This window comes from Opisthorchis viverrini (genome assembly GCF_000715545.1).
Source record: "Opisthorchis viverrini unplaced genomic scaffold opera_v5_55, whole genome shotgun sequence".
Classification (NCBI taxonomy): Eukaryota; Metazoa; Platyhelminthes; class Trematoda; order Opisthorchiida; family Opisthorchiidae; genus Opisthorchis; species Opisthorchis viverrini.
In genome coordinates this window covers 1,601,853-1,624,694 of record NW_008751709.1, presented here as the reverse complement: position 1 = coordinate 1,624,694, position 22,842 = coordinate 1,601,853, and the positions used below count along the sequence as shown (strand labels likewise).

General features: G+C 41.8%; 1 protein-coding gene across 1 annotated transcript in view; it reads left to right on the top strand.

Annotated features, from left to right (window-relative positions):
* Positions 1–270: 270 nt before the first annotated feature.
* Positions 271–22,842, top strand: part of T265_03637 (hypothetical protein) — a gene marked incomplete at both ends in the record, with an annotated part of 33,117 nt that continues 10,545 nt past the window's right edge. The window contains 3 exons of the mRNA XM_009168172.1: positions 271–322; positions 7,482–7,891; positions 20,873–22,306. Coding sequence (XP_009166436.1) covers positions 271–322; positions 7,482–7,891; positions 20,873–22,306 — 1,896 coding nt within the window. The remainder of the gene's footprint in view (positions 323–7,481; positions 7,892–20,872; positions 22,307–22,842) is intronic.

The window sequence follows — 22,842 nt, the reverse complement described above, 5'->3', positions numbered from 1 at the left end:
TTGCTTTCTGGCTGTGCTGGTGACCAAGTAACACCGCTGTTTTAATTACTGAGCATTAAGTAGACATTAGACGGTTAAAATTGGAGTCATCTTAGTGGACTTATTAGCAGTTCGCACAGTTTTGGCACGCTAACTTTACAGGTCCTCGTGTGAGACTGCCATCCCAGGGCTGATAACATTAAAAACTGTAGAATTAGTGGAACACCACCAGACTATTCACTAACGATCTGACGGCCCGTTAAACGGCGGGCCCCAGTAGCACCTGGAGAGATGCGGTTGTACTCAAAGCAATTAACTGCCGACACTGGTAGCTTGAAGGTAAGTAAGTAATCAGAGCTGCGGCCTATTATGGTGTCACCATGTCTGGGCTGACTGTTAGCTTGCAAAGGCCTCTGCACGCACGTTTGCCGATCTGATTCCATTGGGTTTACATCGGCGCCAAAAGCTTGCGCTTACCAAGCACGCCCAGCACACACCGTCTGTGATTTTCCTACTATGCACAGGCGTCCGGTCGTTCGACCACCGTTGTGATTCTTAGTCGATGGTGAAAATCAAGAACAGCTAAACTTCATAGAATTTCGTACAACATAGTTTTCATAAACGATGATCCAGAAGTTCATTTCAGGACTGAAATGTTCACCTTCCGGCCTCCGTTCTCGAAAATTTCTTAGAAGTTTAGTCGGCTAAGCATTTGCGAAGACTTTCAATATTCGACTAAAGAAAACCTCTTACTTTTGTCCTTATCCACGCTGCTTACCACCGGAGACGTTGCTGTGCAGCCACAAGGAGCCTCCTACACATGTCACACATATTCAGAACAGTAAGCGATTGGCAAAGTAAATTATTGTGTTGTTTTGTTTGTAGTCCCCCCACAGAAACAAAGTAATTTGGACGGCCAGCATCAGTGTAAGTGATGATTTGAAGTGGGCTGTACCCGTTTGGTTGGCGACGTTCTGTATGTTGACGAATTTCACTCGTCGACCTGCCATACATGGGATCCAGTGATGACTTTTACGACACAATTAGTGCAGAGTAGCGCAAGTAACAGCGCATTGCGCTTGTGAATAAGTAAATCTTCAATGCGCTGTCTATGTGTGTGCTGTTACGAACGCTCTTTGAATAGGTGACGCCATGTTAACTCTCGTTTACGGCCGGTTGTTTATTATCTTTCGCTTCCACTTTGCTACCCATGTACAGTCGATCTCAAATCGTATATTGTACTGAATCAACAGAAGTAATTTTGCTCGTGGTAAATTTTCTCGTAAATCTATCACTGCGTCCAAACGAAAACTAGCAAAGTCGTCACACACTGAAAAGTGGTGGAGCGTCAAAAGGAGTCACAAGCAGTCACAGTTATAGGCATTCCAACGACCCATCTTCTCAACGCGGGTTCTGGTTTCCTCCAAAATCAGAGGTAAATAGTTTGTTCATAGGTCTACGACAAAAGATATCCTTTGAAATTTCAAGAAGAATGTAGCCTGAGACTGTCGAATCCTTCTTGCTTTAAACGGTAGCGTTTGGGCCACACAGTAACAGCGCTTCTTCCATTTTGACCGGATTTCGTCACTTCAGGAACATAGATTAGTTCACTGTCGCCTATGAACTACAATTCTTACATCTTCACTGGTTTCTCAAGCTTCTTCGAGAATACTCAGTAGGTTCGTGGATGAATTCTTTCCAACTTTGCATCTACCATTGAAGGCGGTTAGTTCTTCGTCCGAAGTTCAGCTTAAATTTATTTTTTTAATTTCCAGCCCACACTGTTTGATGGATCGACCATCCACAAAATTGCCCATACTACGGTTGGGGTTATATTTTTCTTGTCTAGTTCTGATCAGCGTATTATTTTTCCGCAGTATACTCATTTTTTACCCATCTTCATTTTACCCTTTTCAAGCAACAAACAGGCATACAAGCCTGCCACCTTTTTCCAAATGTATTGCAGACAGGTTTCGTTCAGTTGATCCTACTGCCGTGACAAGCGGCTGTTTTTCCTCAGCTAGCAACTTCTCATTTCCTCAAAATAGATGAAAGCCGGAAAACACTTACAAATTCAAAAGCCTGCTCCAAGCACAAAGTCATATTTGCACATACTGAAACGAGAGCTGCAATCATGACTGTGACAGCAGTATAAAGTGTTCTGAGTATGTCTGGAGAGGATTTAGCTTATTTTTGGGAAGGAAATATGCATACTTAACTCTCCTGAGCCTCCAGCATTTTACAACTATAACCATAAGACAAATACTAGTAAACTCTTCAACTAGCAGAATTATTCGATTGATGTGTCCCCAGTGACCTGTTTCTTCTGGTTTTGATGGCATTTTAGCCCACATCTTAGCTATCATTTTACATTGTTTTGCTCAGCGTGACTGAGTGATCGGCATCTTTCCATGCACCGGTAATATGGAAGACCATCTGGGTTACACACATTTTCTAAATTTATGATGGATATTATCCTGTTTCCTCATGTTGGAGCTGATTTGGATCTCACGGAAAGGGTGGCGCTGTGCGATATTCCGTAGAAGCGATACTATTTTACTGTCCATTCCAATTTGGTTCGCAGAACTCTCGCTGTATGTTGTCCACTTTAGTTGTTGTATCTCTCTCTTCCATTCTGGCCAGTATATTCAATCTTTCTTACGGTGCAAAACGGTGGGAGGTCCTCTTTTTCGTAGCGCAAGTGCACTTTAAAGCCTCTTTTCAACTACTTTCGTTTTGCCCACTGAACTGCCGATCCGTAGATTGTCCGTCCGGTTTCAAAACAAAATGCCAGCGATTTTCTTGTTTCCCTCACCCGTACGATTAGNTTAGATTGGCAGCCTCTTGACTTCCTGTTAGTTAAGCAGGTGTCCCCATAACTCATTGAGTTGTTTGCCAATGGCATTTCCTCCACTGTTCAACCATTTTCTCAGAACACCGGTTTTCGCTTATTAATATCTATAAATGTTTCGACGTAATCATTTGCGCTGCATTGTACCGGAATGTGCCCGCTGTATTAGTTCTCTCAAAATGTAAGGAAATATCTTTTTTCCATTAGGAACTGCATTATCTGGTGCAACCTTATAGTTTTATTTCTAATTTAGTCGGCTTCATCTTTCCCGTGGTGTTGTGCCATTAACCTGTCGCTCTCTGTGACCTGTCTACGAATGATATCAATAAGACTTCGCCGGACTTAATACTGATTTCAAATGTTACTCTAAAATTTTGACAAACAAATCTCGCCATTTTTCTCGCATTCCTCTTCTTGCTCTGTCTCCTCCACAAAACAAACACTCTATTCCGACTACCTGACACCCAGTTCAAAAATTCGGAGAAATGTGCATGCTATATTTTTCCAAGCAAAAATTGCTTCGCCCTATATTTAGATCGCTAGCCAAACAATAAGACTATCTGACAGGAATTTCAGGAATTTTTCCTTGTACAACCGCTATGTGTAAATGGTCACAACCCTAGTTGTAACATTATATGCATTTGCCCCTTTATTGGGGGAGTTCGCTGATGCCATGTCATACTGGCTAGGTGACGTTTATCTTGTCTTGATCTATCTATCTATCTATCTATCTATCTATCTATCTATCTATCTATCTATCTATCTATCTATCTATCTATCTATCTATCTATCTATCTATCTATCTATCTATCTATCTATCTATCTATCTATCTATCTATCTATCTATCTATCTATCTATCTATCTATCTATCTATCTATCTATCTATCTATCTATCTATCTATCTATCTATCTATCTATCTATCTATCTATCTATCTATCTATCTATCTATCTATCTATCTATCTATCTATCTATCTATCTTCTATCCTATCTATCTATCTATCTATCTATCTATCTATCTATCTATCTATCTATCTATCTATCTATCTATCTATCTATCTATCTATTATCTATCTATCTATCTATCCATGAGTTTATCCATTTAGTCGTATACTTACCTACCTCCCTGTCAGTCTGCATTTGCTGAAAAATTCACGTTCACACAGCTTAAATCTTGTTCGCCCTGCAAACTTACTTCAGTTTTATCGTTTGGACAACAGTACTTTTCCTCTTTTAATACCGTCTTGTTAATCCAAAAGACCCATTTATAGAGATTTTAGAGATATGGACGTGGACTTACAAGCTTTGATGTTGACTGAGATTTTTTTTTTATCAATTTGATTGGCGTGGTCCTGTCACACAAAGCCTATCTCCCTGAAACGGTCAAAGATTTGGGTGGACCTCATTGTGGGTGGAAGCTATGACTTTCAATGACCCCAGTAACAATCATTAGAGCGGTCACCATGGACAGTAACAGAACGAATACTGAAGGAATTTTATTTCTTTATGGACCCTAAATCAAAGAAGTTTTACATAAGGATCATTGCACCAACACCGCAGTCACATCGTCAGAATCTTTACCAAAAATTTTGTGAATCAACTGCATCCTTTGCTTGTCATTGATGAGTCAGGTATGCAACCCATAGACAGGCTGGTAGCACAGCGCAGCACCATCAAGTGATATCGGAGTTAAGCTGCATTTTATTGTGTTCAGAAGTAGCCAAACAGTTTTAGATTCTGAACGATTTACGCAAATGGCTTAACATATTGCTCAAGATGGTGTATCACTTGGCTTGAGGGAGGGAGCGCATGGTTGCTAGGTTTATCGGGACAACCATCATAACGGCCTTAAAACTTTCCGTACCTCCTGAGCGTTAATCTAGGCGAAATATCAGAAATTTTTTTTTCAAAACCCCCACTCAGATGTGGAACCCCTGAAATTCGTTATGGCCAGCGCCTAGAATCTATCATAAGAGGTGATATGTTTGGAAGGCCTCTCTTCAGGGAAAACGCTGAATGCTTCCTTAGATTTGGACTTACAATTTTTTTCAAAAAAATGACAATTATATTTTGAGACCTAGGAATCTCCTTAAGGAGAAAGATGTAGTGCGACATTTGTTAGCGGAATCCACAGAAAGCCAACTGTCATATGCTGCCACCAAAAAGTTTTTTGCCTGGCAGCCACATGGAATGATCTTCGTCAGGACCTGTGAAGTGCCTTCCAAGAGGTAGCATTTCAAAGTTTAGTTTAGTGGCACCACAGTGAAATGATCTTTGGAAGTGGCTTTCCTAAAAAAACTTAAATTGCGAATGTCATTTTGCCATAAACGAATATGAGTGGTAAGTTGCTGAAATGTGGGAATCTGGCTTGGGCATTCAAAACGGTCTCTCTTTCCTCATAGAGTTGTGTGTTTCCTCTTTGTTACAAAAGCCCACATGGTTGTGGTTGAGTAAGAACGCTGTAATGGAGACCGCGGCGGCGACTTCGTTTCTTCCGAGACCACTGCGTTTGCTTAACAGGGATTAATTGCGGAATCGCGGTTATTCTTAAATATGTGCAACATACTTGTCTGTGTGTGAACGCTGCTATTCCGTAATCCTTACTGTATCTCTGTTTAGAATATGCTTGAAATATTACCATCGAGCGATGAACAGCTGGGAACAATTCGGTAAATAATAAAATGACAGATAGAGAAACACCGCTTCTGTTTGTCGGGCGGACGGCCACGGAAAAATGCAACCGAAGCCTATCCTTTCAAGTTAGTAAATCATGGGGCTATTTCGTCCACTTTGAGCTACTTATCTAAAGTTAGCTGAGCATCAATCGAATATAGCCTATAGGATGATCCTTCTGGCCAAGCAAGTACGAGAAGCATAGGTTGGAAACTGAGGAGCAAAGCAGCACAGCTCTTGTTCTTCGACAATCTACAGTAGAAACTTGCAATGCCATGGAAGCACGAGGTGAAATATGAGTGCCTGCTTCAATCAGATCTTTATTCCGCCAGCAAAATTGATTTTCAAACCACCCCCTGCCTCAGAATGGTTTTAACAGTCGCCTGACAAATGATTGTTTCTACCAGAAAACAAAATTGGTGGGTAATAAATTTCTCTGGACTAATCTGGGCCCCTTATATTTGCATAGTTGAGTTTGTCTTCACGAAGGTGGTTAGTCATCTCCCAGTGCTGTTATAATCGGAAAAGTTGGAGTCTTTGGTACAAACAAATAAAATGAGGCGACAGCTATTTTCTTTTCTGCAATCGCAGGCCATGTTGCAAAGGTCAGTTGTCTTTTCTATATCTCCGCTCCGTGTTTTCGATGCACTAATGGATAGGATGGTTGTGCAGCTATATGTAGAAAGCCGCAGAGCGGAGACGGCTTTGACCCCTAGGCCGGCTGTGCAACGGTGAACCAAGGCTAACTATTTTCGAACCAATGGTTGTTGACATATCGATCCAAGTGTTTACTGGCCAAACATTTTGTGGCATTTTCAAAAGTGCAGGAAATACCAGAAAATAATTGGACACTGAGGCAGCTATTTATTTCCTTTCTGCCCCAAGTCCTGTTGCACCGAGAATTTCGGAACGTGACACACAGAAGTACATGTCTGCTGTTTAGTGCTCGCTAAGAGACAAACATAAAGACTGATAGCTCTTTCGCTCAACCGAATTTTCAAGGTCGCTGGCATCTGGTCTGATTAGTGTTGTACATATATATACGCCAGGAACAGAATGCGTTATCCAAGTCGCCGTTTGTTCCACTCGAGAAAAGTGAGTCCTTTTTGCTATCCATTTTGGAACAAAACTGTAAGTGTAGAATAGCATCCACACATACGTCGCCATCACTTTAATCCTAATGACAACGGTGATAGCAGTTGATTGAGTTCTGTGTTCTGTAACCCAGCTTGTGAGTACATTCTGTATCGATTTGCAGAAGGATTACGACATGTCTGCTCTCCTAGAATGGGGTTCAAGACACTAGTTCCAACAACAACGCTTAAATGAATACGTACGGATCACCGACTGGAATAACCAGGTCAACAAATCCACTGGATTGAAGGGTCAGGAAAGACGGGGTTGAAACTTTGGACTGTTCCAGTTGTGCCTTAGTTGTACCATCCCTAAGTTCACACTAGAAATCGACGTGTCCCTATTAGGAAACGGAAATCGTTTATGACTTGTTCATTGGAGTCAGGTAAAGGTAATCTGTTTTTGAGTGTTATTTCCCACGAAAATACCGTTATATCGCACCGAAATGCCGCCTCGCTTACTTATGCCACCGGCGTGTATGATTCGGCTGGCCCGGCTCCACATCCGATGGTCGACTGGCTGAGTGTGAATGAGCGGGTCCGATAAATCGGCAAATAAGTGTGATTGTGTCCCCCGTCAAGTGAAGTCGGACGCCATTCTGATAAATCAGCTGACTATCATACCAACTGGAATCAAATTGATCAACGAATGCGTTTGAGTGGTGCAATCAATCACCGACTTAGGCAACTGGACCGATTGGCCTCAGAAATCCATTAGGATTCACCTATTTCTCCAAGCCACCTTAAGATTATATGAGATTACAAGTATATTTTATTAATTCTTGATTATACGAGTTATTTTCCAACCTCTGATATTTTTACTGCTCACTCTCATTACATTTTAGGGTGCGCAGTACCAATGAAGAAACAGAATCGTCCTCTGCTCTATCAGCTGTTTGAAGCTCTCATTTCGAGGCGTCACGAGGAACTGTCAAACAAAACAGCTATCTGGCATGTACCTGATCCGAGACAGTTGGAAAGAACAGCTGAGGCTAGAATCAAAGGTGAAGAATGTGTTCAAACGGAGGGAAACCTTTTGGTTCATTCAATCACATTTGAGCGTCTCATCTGCGAGGCTTCCAATTTAGCCAGCCGAATTTCGTACGAACTTCGAAATCAGGGTTTGTTGCCTAAACTGGATAACGATGGAGGGGACGCACTTAATGGCAGCGAACTGTGGGACGATGAAACTCTTCAAGAAAACACCGTTGTAGCGATTTTTATGCCGCCCGGTATTGATAGGATTGTTGCGCAGGTGAGTTCAGAACTTCCGTTTCTTATGACTTGATAGGGAATGCGGCCAGAAATGTAAGTCGTTGTAGCTTGAATAGATGTCAGAAGTTTTTCAGATCTTGTATTTTTCTGGGTTGATGCTATTTCTGCCTCCAACAAAACGCTACTTTAAGACCTGTTATCTTCGTCTTGCTTGTGGTTTCTGCTTTTTGACGGCCCTTTTAAGAAAATAAGCGAGAGCTGTTTTTAACAGCAAAAATGCTGAAGATATATTTAGTCTACTGAGTGGCAGCTCCAAGCTTTGTATCGTGTTTTCTTCTGAGAAAAGGGGCGAGTAGAACGTTATTGATGGGGGTTTATACATGGTAAAATCACATGGTAAAATCATGGTAAAACCACAGAATAATTTCACTGGTTACGGTTAGCCAGGTGTTCTCGGAAAATATATCAGTGGACACTCCTTAAGAGCGAACTAACAGTTCCATTCTACGGGTTCTGGGAATGAAAACCACTGGAGAAACTTATGACTAGTTTTCTTACTCTGGTTACTCAGAAGGGTGATAAAGGTATGTGGATAATATATCCAGTCAACGATGGCGACGGAAGTTCTCTAAAAACCAGAGGTACTTTCCTTGGCTAATTCGTTTAAGATCTGCGATGTATATGAGCATACATACGTATGGTACAACACATGTATCCATTATATATGGTATATGGCTTTCGTTGACAAAGTTGAGCACCGGAGTGTCATTTACTCCGGCAGAGGGTGTTCGTGTACTTTTTCTGGTCTTTTAAATTTCAATTTCAATAGCTCCTTCAGTTAGATTTCCTTACAACCTTTCAATCCTTCCTCAGTTGTATGGTTGAGCAAAATGACACTGGACTTGTTTATAGAGTCACATACTTAGAAGCCGACAATATTTCAGGAAAAAGGTTGTCAAATAAAGAGTTGGGGTCCAACGGGTCTATTGTCCTGCCCCCCCACACACACACGGACACTGAGATGAAAACGATAAATTCACAGCTGTCACTCACACCACCAGTAAATGAGTTTTCATGCATGGGATTTACGAGTCATTCGAAAAGAGATTTATCGTCGCTGAATGGAAAAATTTCTCCTCTCAACTAGATGCAATAACAGCCGCACTCCTGAAACTCACGATGAATGTGCTTATTGGCCTCAAACAACCGCAGTATGTCACGTTCGCCCAAGGTAGAAAACTCTAGACCTCTGGCCTGTTGATTTTTGGCAATATACTCTAGGGGACGGAGGCCCTGATCTTTATATTGTTCCTACAGTTGTCTCTGCGGCTAATAGGCGTTACATCAACCTGAGATGAAAGTGTTCAGTGGCTAGGAAAATAGCTGGGGTTCGAACCTGAATGTCAGGTTTTGTACCTTAACGAAGACGGAGAGTATAGTGGATTGCTTTTTGATTGTGAAACTGGTTATCATTGGTGCTTCTATAACTCTAACTCAATGTGTTGCTAACTAAAAAATCCTCTGTAAGGATTGCAGATAGTTAGGAACAATTTCCTAACTACCCCACAGTAATCAAATCTCGGCGCATGAGCGAAACCAGGAAAAACGCAGTTGACCATTCAAAGCGAGCTTCTACTTCAATTTGGTCTGGTTTACCATGAAGAATATCACAATTCAGACTCACCAAGAATGACGATGTGATGGGGGGGGATGTTAGTAGGGTAACCTTATGACCATTATTAGTGGACGAGTGCTTTTTGTCGATCGTAGAAAACACTTGCGATTTTTCATTTGGCGAAATAACTAACTTGGTCAGTCAATGCAATGTAAAATTACGCTACCCATAAGCTAAATTTAGCCCTGACTGGTACTATGGCGACTGAAATTCTAAGGCTTATCTAAGAATATTTTTACTGGAAAAGTTTAACAAATATCAGTTTTTAATGTAATCGAGGACAACATTTAACTTACTTGCTTTAAAGAAGCTGATGGCTGTGCATAAGCTTATTGCCTTTACAATGTTTCCATAAATTACTTCACGTTCCCAGATTGCATGCATGAAAATCCGTTTGGCTTACCTTCCATTGGACAGACAACTCTCTTCGGGTCGAATCCAACAAATTCTCGAGCTCATCCGGCCAGTGATGATTATTACGGCAAAAGAGTATCACGCCACGCTTCGAACTCTCATAAACGAACCTCTACTAAAATCCTGTGCGTCCCCAGTGGGGTCCACGCACCGATTGGCATTCCAAGGAATGCTTATTAGGAACTACTCAGATTTACAAAACAATTCAGCGTCAGATTATGACAATAAATGCGAATTTCGCACAAACTCAGGTCACGTGGAGCAGAACCCTTGCTTGGAGTACCTCTCCTGTGTGAAAGATCCTGTGATAACCATACTATTTACTTCAGGAAGGTAAGTGTCGAATTTCGTTGTTTTTGCCTCTCGCTAATATTTTAAGTCTGCTTTCGTCGCAGTACTAAAGTTCCCCAGAGTACAGTGATGGGAAAAATCCTAGTTTGTGCTTATTACAGTCGGTTCGATGGGACCTCCCGGGTCAGAATTTTGGGTCGGTCGACTATCTGAATTTTGTGCCGTAAGTAAGAGGTAAAAGCTTTCCGATTTCCACTTCCATTTCAGAACACACTGATGTGACCTGCTACTTAACTGGGGATACGAAATCCCCCACCCCGTTCCGTTAGTTCAATCTATTGCACAGCACAACCAGTTTGGTTACCTTTCACCAAATAGTGTCAGTTCAAATGCCGGGTGACTGATATGCGGTTAGGAAGGCATGAAAAAAGATGTTTACCAATAAACGGCCGGCCAAAACACGTATCACCCACATATCACTACTATATCTGCATTCATCTCCATGTATAATTTAGTCACGACGAGCTCGTGAAACATACTCATTTGCAAACTGAAGGGAATTTTAGCTGATTCTCGAATTAATCTCTAGCTTATAGACTTTTTTGGCTTAGTGTGCCACATGTAAGCCACCTAATGTTTCAGTTGGCTTGATATTGGAGATACTGCCGTGTCTTTTCTTATCCGAACGCCGCTCATAACGCTGCCGTCGAAGAGCTTTTGGTGGCCAATTTTCATTTGGGTCAGCTAGATATACCGCTGTGTTGTCGTAAGTTTTCTCTTTAGGATCCGTCAGCGAACTTATCTACTCTTCATGATTCAGTTTTGCAATTTCGACAAAGGAGAATGTGCAGTCATCTCCTGACTAGTGTAACCTAGTAAGCCGAATAAAGCCGTAAATTCCTAGATTTCAAGATGAACTAGAAAAGAGGAAATTGTTGTGTTTCGAATACCCAACTGGTATCATAGTAAAATGTACTTTCTGAACTGTGCGTGTCCAAACTATTCTTTTGACAGCTTTTAAGAGACAACCCTTTTCTCCAGTTGTATGAACACTCTGGGATGATATATTTTCCGCTTTAGAGAATCTTGTACGTTTGTGGTTGTAATTTAAGACAGGAAACATCCCACACATTTTGTACTAAAGCTTAGCTGCTTAAAAATACACCGCCAGATTGTTAAATGGCCCATAACACTTGGATAAATTTTAAGTTGGTGGAATTGAAATTGTTCTTATTTTTAGATGTATCGAAAGAATACACTGATCATTGACAGGAAAGTTATCGTAGAGAAGGTTAACTACTAACTAATCTTTTCCCAAATCCTTCCCTCTGATATATATGGGAGGTCTCATATCGAGAAAAACGGCAGTAAACCGAAATTATTGATTTGTACGTAATTGTACAAGATACCGAGATTACCATCCTAAGCCAGGAAGTCTTTCCTTTCCAGTGACTGACTTACACCTAGTTTGTAGGATTTCGTTCGATTCTTTTTATATTTCTACCGTAAGAAGGCAGAAATAAGAAGAGAAATACCAACTCCAGAATTTTAGAATCATATCTCTTGGACAGCACTATACTGTTGATCAACTTTAATGCCAGCTTTTTAGTTAAAATTCGGCTTGTCACACCATATACTCGTCAGAAGGGTTAAAAAGGTCTTGAAATCACGAGGGCGGAAGATCCCGGAGAGTAAATGGAGTAAATGGGTCACAACTTTTACCAAGACAACATAATATATATCATTTTATTATATAGTTGTATGTCAGCACATATTTTGCCCTTAGACAGGCTGCTTGGTACCCAAAAATGTGACTACTACCCAACCAGCCGTTATGTTCATGTCTCACTTCAGCACTTGGCAACAGGAGCTGAAACAGATAAAAAGTCAATTTCACTCCGATCCTTGCTTCCATCAGGATCAAACCAAGCATAAGGCAACCAAGGGATAGGTGCCAAATACTTAGTGTTTTTTGTTATGCTGTGTAGGACTATTAATGTGAGCCATGCAGTCGGTCTCGGACCATATTTGTTATGGGAAACTAGTTTCTGTTCGATCCAGATCACTTCTATGATTTTCTTTTTTTTAAAAATGGACCATCTTCCGAAAACCGGACACCATAACGTCTGCATTCCATGCATAACTGAATGCGTGGCATCGCTGGTGGCAATCAAGGTAAACACCGTGTTGAGGCTCTAGTGTCCGGCACTGCTGTTGCTACCGGCTGTCACGAGTTAAGAAAGCAAAAACCCACACACAGTTAAGTCTATCGGATAGGTGCCAAATACTTAGTGTTTTTTGTTATGCTGTGTAGGACTATTAATGTGAGCCATGCAGTCGGTCTCGGACCATATTTGTTATGGGAAACTAGTTTCTGTTCGATCCAGATCACTTCTATGATTTTCTTTTTTTTAAAAATGGACCAATCTTCCGAAACCGGACACCATAACGTCTGCATTCCATGCATAACTGAATGCGTGGCATCGCTGGTGGCAATCAAGGTAAACATCGTGTTGAGGCTCTAGTGTCCGGCACTGCTGTTGCTACCGGCTGTCACGAGTTAAGAAAGCAAAAACCCACACACAGTTAAGTCTATCATATTAAGCACCTCTATTTGGCAACTAAGAAGATTGTCGTTCTCTTGGGCTCGATTCTTAATGCAATTGAGCCACGTCTAACAGGTGGCACCTCATCCTTTTCGTAACCCTCGAACAAGTAGGTCTTGGGTACTATGCTCAAGTATTCAGATTGAGAATGTTCAACTCTGTGTATTGTGGCCACCGGTCACCTGCAATCAGTTGTTTTGACAACTATATGGCCAAAGCGTTTGTCAGGCAAAAGCAAACTTGGTATGATTTGTGTGTGGAGAAACTCCTCTCCGGCTAATAGAATAATATTCAACGGATTTTTCAGAGACAATAATATTGTCCTCCAGCCTGGAGGTAAAACGTCGTTCATAGGAGAATTTCTCTGATTGGTCCACGGCTCTGAGACTTCTTTAGCAGAAAATTCCCGGAATAGGAAATTTTTTTAGCTCATTGGCCGCCGGTCAGGTATTAGTTGACCTATTGACTGGACTTGAAATCTGGCTTGCAAACGTTACCAATCATGCAACTCGACATTACCCGTACGTAATTCCTCCGCTTCAATACATCGATTAAAAGATCGTGACTCGGCCAGCACGTAACCTGATTGGCCCGAATGAAGTTTGCGATTCAACACACTAATAGAAAGCGCTGAAAGCTAGCCTCAAGCCAATGGTTTCCGCAATTTATTAGTTTGAACTTATACTCAATTTAAGCCCCTTATTTTGAGCCAATCGCTCCTCACTTAGGCATGGCGTGAAACATTTTCGGTTAGCGTTCGAAAGGATGTGATCCTGTTGATGTTTCCACAGCCCCAGAGACAGTTGACGTGTCCAAAAGAACAGATTGCGAGATTGCTGGTATTCTTAGGACAAGTTAAAAAAACAGCACAATTCACGAGAATTATTCTGACCCTGGATTTGGTTGGTGTACATCCTGTACACCATCCAACTTTTGCAAGTGAGAATGACCAGTAGGATAAATTTTGAATGCACAAAAGCCACTAGAAAACATCTGAACTGCGCTCCCCAGAAGTCACAGTAAGCAAGCCTTTTAATAGCAGCTGAATTTCGTTTAACTATGCTGTTGATTTCTGTTGATCGGTACGTCCGAACTTGGGAAAAGGTTTTAAGTGGAATAAATCATGGCGACTCATGGTCCTCGAAACTCCAGACCTACTGGCTAAGAAAAACGCTTTATTGTCTCAAATGCACAGTTGTCAACTGTCATCATTTCCGTAGAATGACTGGAGGACAATAAACTGAGTTCACTGACCATTTCTAAAAGTTAGCTTATTTGAAAGCTAATGCTGTAATCAACTAGATGTCACGAATAACTTTTTAGCTCTATCAATAAAATCGTCACGCACAAGTCGCTGGACAACTGCCAGTCATAATTTACCAAAGGGAGATTCGAACAAAGGTCGTCCAAACGCATGGACACGGTGGTTTCCAATGAAAAACTCTGTTTCTCGTTAAGCACCGTACAGTAGTTGGGCAAAAGAAAGTACTTCCAAATAGACATAAGACCAGCATATATAAGAAATAAAAACATTCCTTTTTTGCGGAATGATAAATTTCAAGTTTGTGCATGATCAACCGTTCGTTAATAGCAGTTCTTCTTACAACGGCCGACCTTTTACCGAAAGAGCGCTATTTACCGGAATCCATTGTCTAGTCACTCAAGTTTACATTTCTGATAAACCGTGGTTCAAGAATGTTAGTCTGACCTTGAAATTCTGGGTAAATGAATTTTCATCCCTAAAACACTCACGACACAGTCTGACTACATGGCAGTTCCATAAAATACTAGACCAGGACATTTCTGAACTGTCTAGCCAGATAATGTCGACTTCTCGTGGGCTGGCTGACACCCAGTGTGCGGACTGATGTTATTCTACGGCTTTTTTTTTTTTTACTATATTTAATCTCAGCTTGCTTCAGTACCAGGGTAATTTGGCATCATTCCGATTTTGAATACTCTGGTGATGTGGTTGACAGAAAGTTTGGGCATGCGCACTAGTCCCTAGCTAGAGTGAACACAATCGGAAGTGATGAAAGTCGGTTTGTTCGTGTTGTCACGATAGTCTACCAGCTTATTCATCTTCTTCTATGTTCTTCAAGACAACATTTAGTGGTCCAAGCACAACGAAGTTGTCGTTTGAAAATGCTACAGTACCCACTGTACACAGCCTGAGAACAGCTCATCCGCTGAGTCCATTTGATTCGCCTCGTCATATAACTTTTTGGAGCGCCTGAAATACGACCGATTTAGCGATTGATGCCCTAAATATACTTGCGGTATTTCGTTTATTTGTACTGCCGCTCCATATTAACGAGCTTCCAACTGGCATTGGTCCTATAGCGATTTCTTGAGTGATGATAATGAGAGTCCTACTTGTGTGGACACGCAAATTGTTGACAATAAACGGCTGTCCGATCACAACAACAGAAATAGGTCGATAAGACGTGCTTTGATTTGATGAGATTGTCGTCTAGCAAGGGGTGGAATGCCATTCTGCACGGACAGTGATCAGGCAAAAGGTCATAACATTTTGGCAGATAGAATCGCACAACACTGTAATGCAGTTCCATTTCGTATGCTTTTTTGCTCACCTTTTTTCAAGGTTGTGCAGCGGGAAAAACAACAGGTAGAAGAATCGCCGAACCTGGACGTCATTATGCTTGTTGTGTTGAGGAATTCCTTTAGCTACTCCAATCTAACTTATGATCACGTGCTCGCCGTTGAAATCAACCAATAAAGAATCTTATTGCGAATCCCTTGCCGTGAACCCCGGATGTCCAGGTAGTCTGTTTATCCCCTAGCCAGTTTATACTGCCAAGTAAATATGCATGCCGGCTGGAGTTACATGCAACCGCAGCCACAGCGAGCTGAGTGTATCTGCTGAAGTTAATTTGTCAGCGATAGTTGACCTCATTCATTTACTCACTTCCCCCGCGTCCTTGTTGCCACGACCTTCATACCGGCCAGTGACCTTGTTACGCAGGACTTTGTGTCTGATATCTTTACGTCAGCGCACTTACCCGTATGTGTCTATCACTCCGGTCTAATTGGTCTGTTTAGACATATCTTGTTGTGGTATCTCGGTAGTCGAATCAGGACCCACCGGCTGACCAGTAATAGAAGGAACAGCAAACCACACTACGGAACCACCATCCAACTAGTATTGCCGTGACGGTCAGCCATACACTTGCTCATGAACGTGGACAACTGAGGTTTAATTGTCCCTGGAGTGTAAGGTAGATTTCCGAACTGAGACCCTCTTTTGATTTTCTAGATCGTCTAAGGTGAGTCGGTCCTTGTGGGCAAACCAAGCATGACTTCACAGTCATTCCTTGATTAAATGTCAATAGAATATCCGTTGGTCACTGTTTTGCAGTAGTTATTCGTGTTGCTCATTTACTGGGTATCCCGTTGTTATAACAGGTTCATGGTTTAGTTTCATGATTGTATTTTTCAATCACTCAATCTTCATCTACCCAATACTACTGATTGAGTAATGAGCCTAGAAAATTAAGGAACGAAAACCGATTGGAACTAATTCGAAGCTCCTTCAGCCCGTCGATTCAAGACTTTGGCAACCATTCTAGCCAACAAGAGCCGTTAATTGACACTCAACACTGATCTAGTGTGGATTTAGAGGACTTATTAATTGGTTTCCCGCCTGTCTTATAACCTGGTCAATTTGGTGACCTGTTCACTTGGCCTGATGAAGCTTTTGTGGCAAAAGCGAAAAGTTGCCTAAATAAAAACTACCGATTGTTCACTGAGCTCTTCTGAAACAACAAGCCTGGTCACCTTTTTTCAAATAAATAAGAAACAACCATAAATCTACGAGCTTTGCATGGCTAATCTGCTAGATACTTCTCATAATGTGATCGAACACCCAGAAATCACCCTCAAAAGTATCCTTTCCTGGTTGCCTTACCTTCGTATACCTTAAAAACAACTTCCGTTCCATAGCAGATTGGCCAAATCATCCAGTAAATACTTAGAACTGTAATATGCACACTGGAAGCAGTACAGGACGGTGATTCTTTGAAGCCAGGCATTAACTGTGGGTGGGAAACAGAAGGGTGCCTCAAGAGCCGAAGTTCAGTAGGCAAGGTTGTACATCAACAATATGATTGAATCAACTAAAACGGGTGTGTACTGGAGTATTGGACATGAGTTTTCATCTGAGTCTCCTTTTTAGTTGTGGAGGATGCCATGTGTTTAATGGCTGTGACATTTTTGTTACTATCAACCATATGCTGGAGGTGCCTACTTCAAACAACGGCTCACATAACCTGCTTCTGGCTTTTCAGCAAATAAATAGTTGCTTTAGACACTGCATAATCCTCTCGTCGAAAATTTAGGCACACATCTTGATTATCCGTAAAATTCCCACCAGATGAACACTGTTTTTAATCTAGTGGTTATGTATGTCACTCCATTAAAACTACACTTCAAGTCAGCTACCAAGGAATGACTGGGATTCGATAGACACAGTCATAATTTTTACATAACTTTTGGTTACCTTAGAAAAATCCGTGCAGAGATCAACCACATGTTGCTAGTTGGCTGTTGCAAGCTGTTGTAGGCATGAAATGGACTTTGCACGTTAGCCACATTGTGAGCACCCCATGGCAGTGTCGATACATGTAATTCAGAATACATGGTCACAGTGAAATAGCTATCACCTAGCTCGACATTTCCCGCTCTATCCATTTACTCTTAGTTTCAGTAACTACAGGGAAACAGAAGGGTGCCTCAAGAGCCGAAGTTCAGTAGGCAAGGTTGTACATCAACAATATGATTGAATCAACTAAAACGGGTGTGTACTGGAGTATTGGACATGAGTTTTCATCTGAGTCTCCTTTTTAGTTGTGGAGGATGCCATGTGTTTAATGGCTGTGACATTTTTGTTACTATCAACCATATGCTGGAGGTGCCTACTTCAAACAACGGCTCACATAACCTGCTTCTGGCTTTTCAGCAAATAAATAGTTACTTTAGACACTGCATAATCCTCTCGTCGAAAATTTAGGCACACATCTTGATTATCCGTAAAATTCCCACCAGATGAACACTGTTTTTAATCTAGTGGTTATGTATGTCACTCCATTAAAACTACACTTCAAGTCAGCTACCAAGGAATGACTGGGATTCGATAGACACAGTCATAATTTTTACATAACTTTTGGTTACCTTAGAAAAATCCGTGCAGAGATCAACCACATGTTGCTAGTTGGCTGTTGCAAGCTGTTGTAGGCATGAAGTGGACATTGCACGTTAGCCACATTGTGAGCACCCCATGGCAGTGTCGATACATGTAATTCAGAATACATGGTCACAGTGAAATAGCTATCACCTAGCTCGACATTTCCCGCTCTATCCATTTACTCTTAGTTTCAGTAACTACAGTGTTATATCTGCTGGTTCGTCAATCTGAGGTATCTGCTGCTGACCTGCTCCAGTGCCTAGTGTCGGAGAGAAAGACTCACAGAAGGGAACGCAACAGCTGTATTCCGAACAAGCGAGTGAGTGAGGGAGCAAAAGTAACAACGGCCCCACGCTATTTAAAGGGGGCTTTCTGACATTGGTCCAGGCTGTCTGATAGGCGTTAGTGATCACCCATCAACATCGATCGTGCCTCTGTGAAAAGCCTGAATGCTGATCACATTCGGTCGTGCTTCTGTTTCACAGAGAACACTCATCAGGTTTTACTGAATTGATCGAATGATTGACTGGCCTGGATGCTTTCCGGCTTTCCAGTTGAGCTTTTGGTGGAGCAGTAGGTTCCGGGCGTTCAGAAGTTGATTTCAGGAATCTGACCTTCCTGATACACAGTCTACCGGAGAAACGGATGTCTGGGAGTATTATATTACATTAGTATAAACAGCCCTTTTGTAACCACCAAAATGTGGCCGTTCCGAAGCCTCTTTCGTTTTGCAGTGACGAACTATCCGGAACGTAAGTATTCTTCTTTCAAGTTGAGTTGTCTTGTCACAGTTCAAACGACATTCCAACAAAATTCTAAACGCCACTAAATAAACTTCACAAAGTAGCGCGTTAATAATCAAGAAACGACTGCTACTGCACACATAGATCCTGGATCTCAAAGTTTGGAGTATTCCACTCTTAGTCGATATCAGTCATGTTAATTTGTATCAACGTGTGCACCTGAGAGAACCCTTTCGAAATTGCGGTTTAACGGATTGGCGAGCTACCAGCCGGTCAAACTACATCCTTTTCCGGTCACAACGGCAGTTGTACGTAGGTCACTGCAGAACGAATGGAGCAGTCGGACCAGTTGAAGATTGGAACTTGGTACTTAACCAATCACTGTGTGTATGACCCATTTCGGACCACGAATTTATGCGTGACTATGCCCAATCAATTTTGTGATTAATGACACTCCAAAGATCAGACTTCACAAAATCTAATTAGATTTTCTATCTAGTGTCAGTTGTTTATTTTATCTGTGAACACGGATGTTTTCACCCTTCGAAAATCCATGTTAAGAAAGAGAAAGTGCATCAATAAACTAGTGGTGTTACAAAATAAGGGAAATGCACATTGTCCTACAACACTAGTGTGAACCATAAGCGTTATTATGGCTAGTTCCTTCGTCTGAATAGTTTATTGGGGACTTTATGCAGCCTTAACATATTACACAGCTTGTCCTTTTATGTTACGGGGTAATCAGAGTATGTGTAATGAATGGTCTTTCGACTTTTGCTGTGATGAACCAGTCTATCTTTGTATTCTGGGCAAAGAGTAAGTGGATACTGCACACAACTTAGATGTCTCATTTTCTCTACTAAAGTGCTTGCAATGAAGGTTGGCCTTTTGGGGCTCTAGAAAATCTGGTGTTGTATACATCCCGGCCTTCATTCTTAGGCACTGTTGAAGTCGACAGTCGTTACGCATGAAGAATTATGGTATGACAGGAAGCAGTCATGAAAAGAACCACCCCCTGTATCAACTCTGGCCACTACTATGCTGTAGGTAGAAGCTACTGAAGTCCGATTTGCTCGGAAGAACAGTGAGAATAACATCAGTAACCGACGTTGGTGATGAGTTGGTGTATGAGTTTCACAGCCACCGCAATTTTCCATTCAAGGAGCATTCTGTTCAAATTGCATTTTTATACTTATCTTGGTTAATATCATAGAGACCTTTGTTACTGTGCGTATGTTTTATCATAGTTTAAAATTTATAAATATACATAATGATATTATTCACAAGTTCCTATTATTCTGATCGTAACAATTTCCTCTATTCAGGCCTACTCATTTACAAAAAAACAATTCCCACTACTGTAATTCACATGGTTCGTGTCTTTCGCTCGTCCCCGTAGCCTTTTTCCATCTATTACCAATTTTTTCGTTGCCACAGTTCAACAGCTAATAGCCACAAACCATTTGTTATTTCCAGACGCCAAACCTCATGGAACATGTGGTTCTGTAGTTCAGTATTAACGAAAACTTGGCGAAAAACCAGTTGCTGTAGTTCAATTTCTTAACACCGTGGTTTGCAATTAGAAAACGGATATATCATGGTCACATTTTACAGAGGAACGTTTACAGACCTCCATTCCTCACATGTTAACCTTCGCAGCACCTATTCTCAGAAAAAATGATTTGCTGTGAGAAGTCTGAACACTTGTTTCAGAATGGGGACGAGAAATGTGGAATTCGCTGTCCACATTCTGCCTGATTTAGCGGAAAAATATGTACGCTCCACTGTGGCCCAACGAGTCTTAAGAAATATGGAACACATTTTTACTCTATAGTTCCCAGTGGTCCTTTGGAGTTCCAATAACCAGTTTCAGTAAACACCTAAAAGCAGAGATAATAAATAAGCTATATTGCACACACACACACACACTTCATTGAGTTGATTACAAACTCGATTGGGATTGAATCTGTGGGAAAACTATTCACCTCTTGCATGAGTAAGGTCTTTCCTTCTCATCCCTCCTTTCAGTTCAACCTCAGGGCAAAAAATTGTTCGCCTTCGAAATCAGCAGCTTTTGAATCGGTTCCAGTGGCTTTGGAGTAGTAACGTGCAGCAAGATGAAAACCGCGACTGGTGCATTGGGGCGATGCAGATATCCTCTAGTTGTGAAGTTCACTTGGCAAGCACGGCATGCGTTTTTGTCGACGCTTTCACCGAACTATTTGGAGCTCTTTTTGCTGGTATCCCCGTGGTAGTCCCCGGAGGCCCTGATTGTGCTAGCGAAGTATGCGTTTCCGACCTACGTATCCTGATTCGGTTGATTCGCCAGTTCCGTATTACCCGACTGACTACAGTACCAATGCAACTCAAAGTTTGGATACAACAAGGACGTCAAATTCCTGAAATGGTGTACAATGATTGTAGCTCAACACTGAACACTGTAGTTGTCAGTGGCGATATACTTCATCCGCAACTAGCTGAAGAGTTCTTCCCGAGTGAGCATCCCCATCGCGTCCGACTGATCAACTTCTACGGGACCACCGAAGTGGCCGGTGATGTGACTGCAGCAGTCTTCTGCAATCGTAACGAGGTGCGCATGGCAACAAAGCAGTTGGATTTTGCTAAGCGCGAGGGTCTGATTCGGGAAAATCTTTCATTTATTGCTGTTGGTAAACCCATAAGCAATACTGCTGTGTATATTGTCCAAAAGTGCGAAGACTGTCTAGACGCTTGTGGGAAACGTGGTCGTGGTTGTGCGAATGGCGTTGAAGCAGAAAAGCCGACTGTCACTCATGCAATTCAAAACTGTGCAACCAACAACCTTTCCGTAATTGGAGATGAATTATATCCCGTAGACTGGAAACGTCTTGGATATGAATTATGTGAGATGGGCAGTGTCGGAGAAGTTGCTGTTACTGGGCTGCCTACTTCAGGATTAGTCGAACCAGCAAACAACCGGATGGATGTCACCAGCTGCAAGACGATGAATGGTGAGAATGCTCCTCTCTCTCACAAACCTCACGTCAAACAAGCAGCCGTTAATTTCCCTGGAGATCTTGGGTTTATCTGCCCCAGGAACAATCTTCTGTACATTTGCGGTCGTTCGGATGAACTGGTAAAAATAAATGCGGTTGGCTTCCTGGCCAGTGATGTGGATCGTTTGTTGCTCAGGTTAAAAGGAAAAGGCTTGCGCAGTGTACAGCAGTACATGTCCTCTTTGGAGAGTAAGCTTTGTGGCTTCCATGAATCTGTCACTCTACCCATCAAGCATCCGGTACATAAGAGCAGTCAACTCGTCTGCTTCTATGCTGTGCAGTCGATTGCGGCAAAGGACTCAGAAGAGAAGGTCAATTCATCCGTATCAATGAACACAGTTTTGGGAGATGCAGTGCGATGTGTCACACAAACAATGCTTATCAAACGTGGTTCAACTTTGTGGAACGAACTGTCGCCAAAACCATGCGAACTATCAACTCTCATTGCAAACTATGTCCCAGTATATATTCGACCAGTGTTTGTGCCGGTAAGTCAGCTGAGATTTGTGATCTTTTTGAGTTAAATGTACTTGGGACTAGCTAGCATGTTGAGTTCCCCCGATTAAAGCTTATCTCTATTGTGAGGTGGTTATAGCGAACCTAAAGTCTATTCCACAAGATGCCTAAGAGAAGTAGCTCAAGAATGCAATAAGCAGTGTCCCTTAAGAAGTATTTGTTCTGTAGAATGAAATGTTTAGTGCCTGTTATCGAAAGCGGTTGACTTCCTCAATTTTCTAAAGTTGATAAAGGTGTACATCGGGTCTTATCACAGTGAAAAAAGTTACTGTAATTAGCAACTGAAAAATTAGACGTCCCCGTGCCAAAATTTTCACAGAATGTTGGGTTGCGCGAACTCATTGTCCATAGATAACATGGTTTTTGCTTAGCTAAACACACACGATCCGTTGGAAGTTGTCAGAGATTGTGAAAAAGATTCATATGCCACCCATGTGTAGGAATGAAAAGACAATCGTTCAGCTGTGACCCCTTTCGGTGACTAGCTGCCACGCTAGCCGAAGGATGC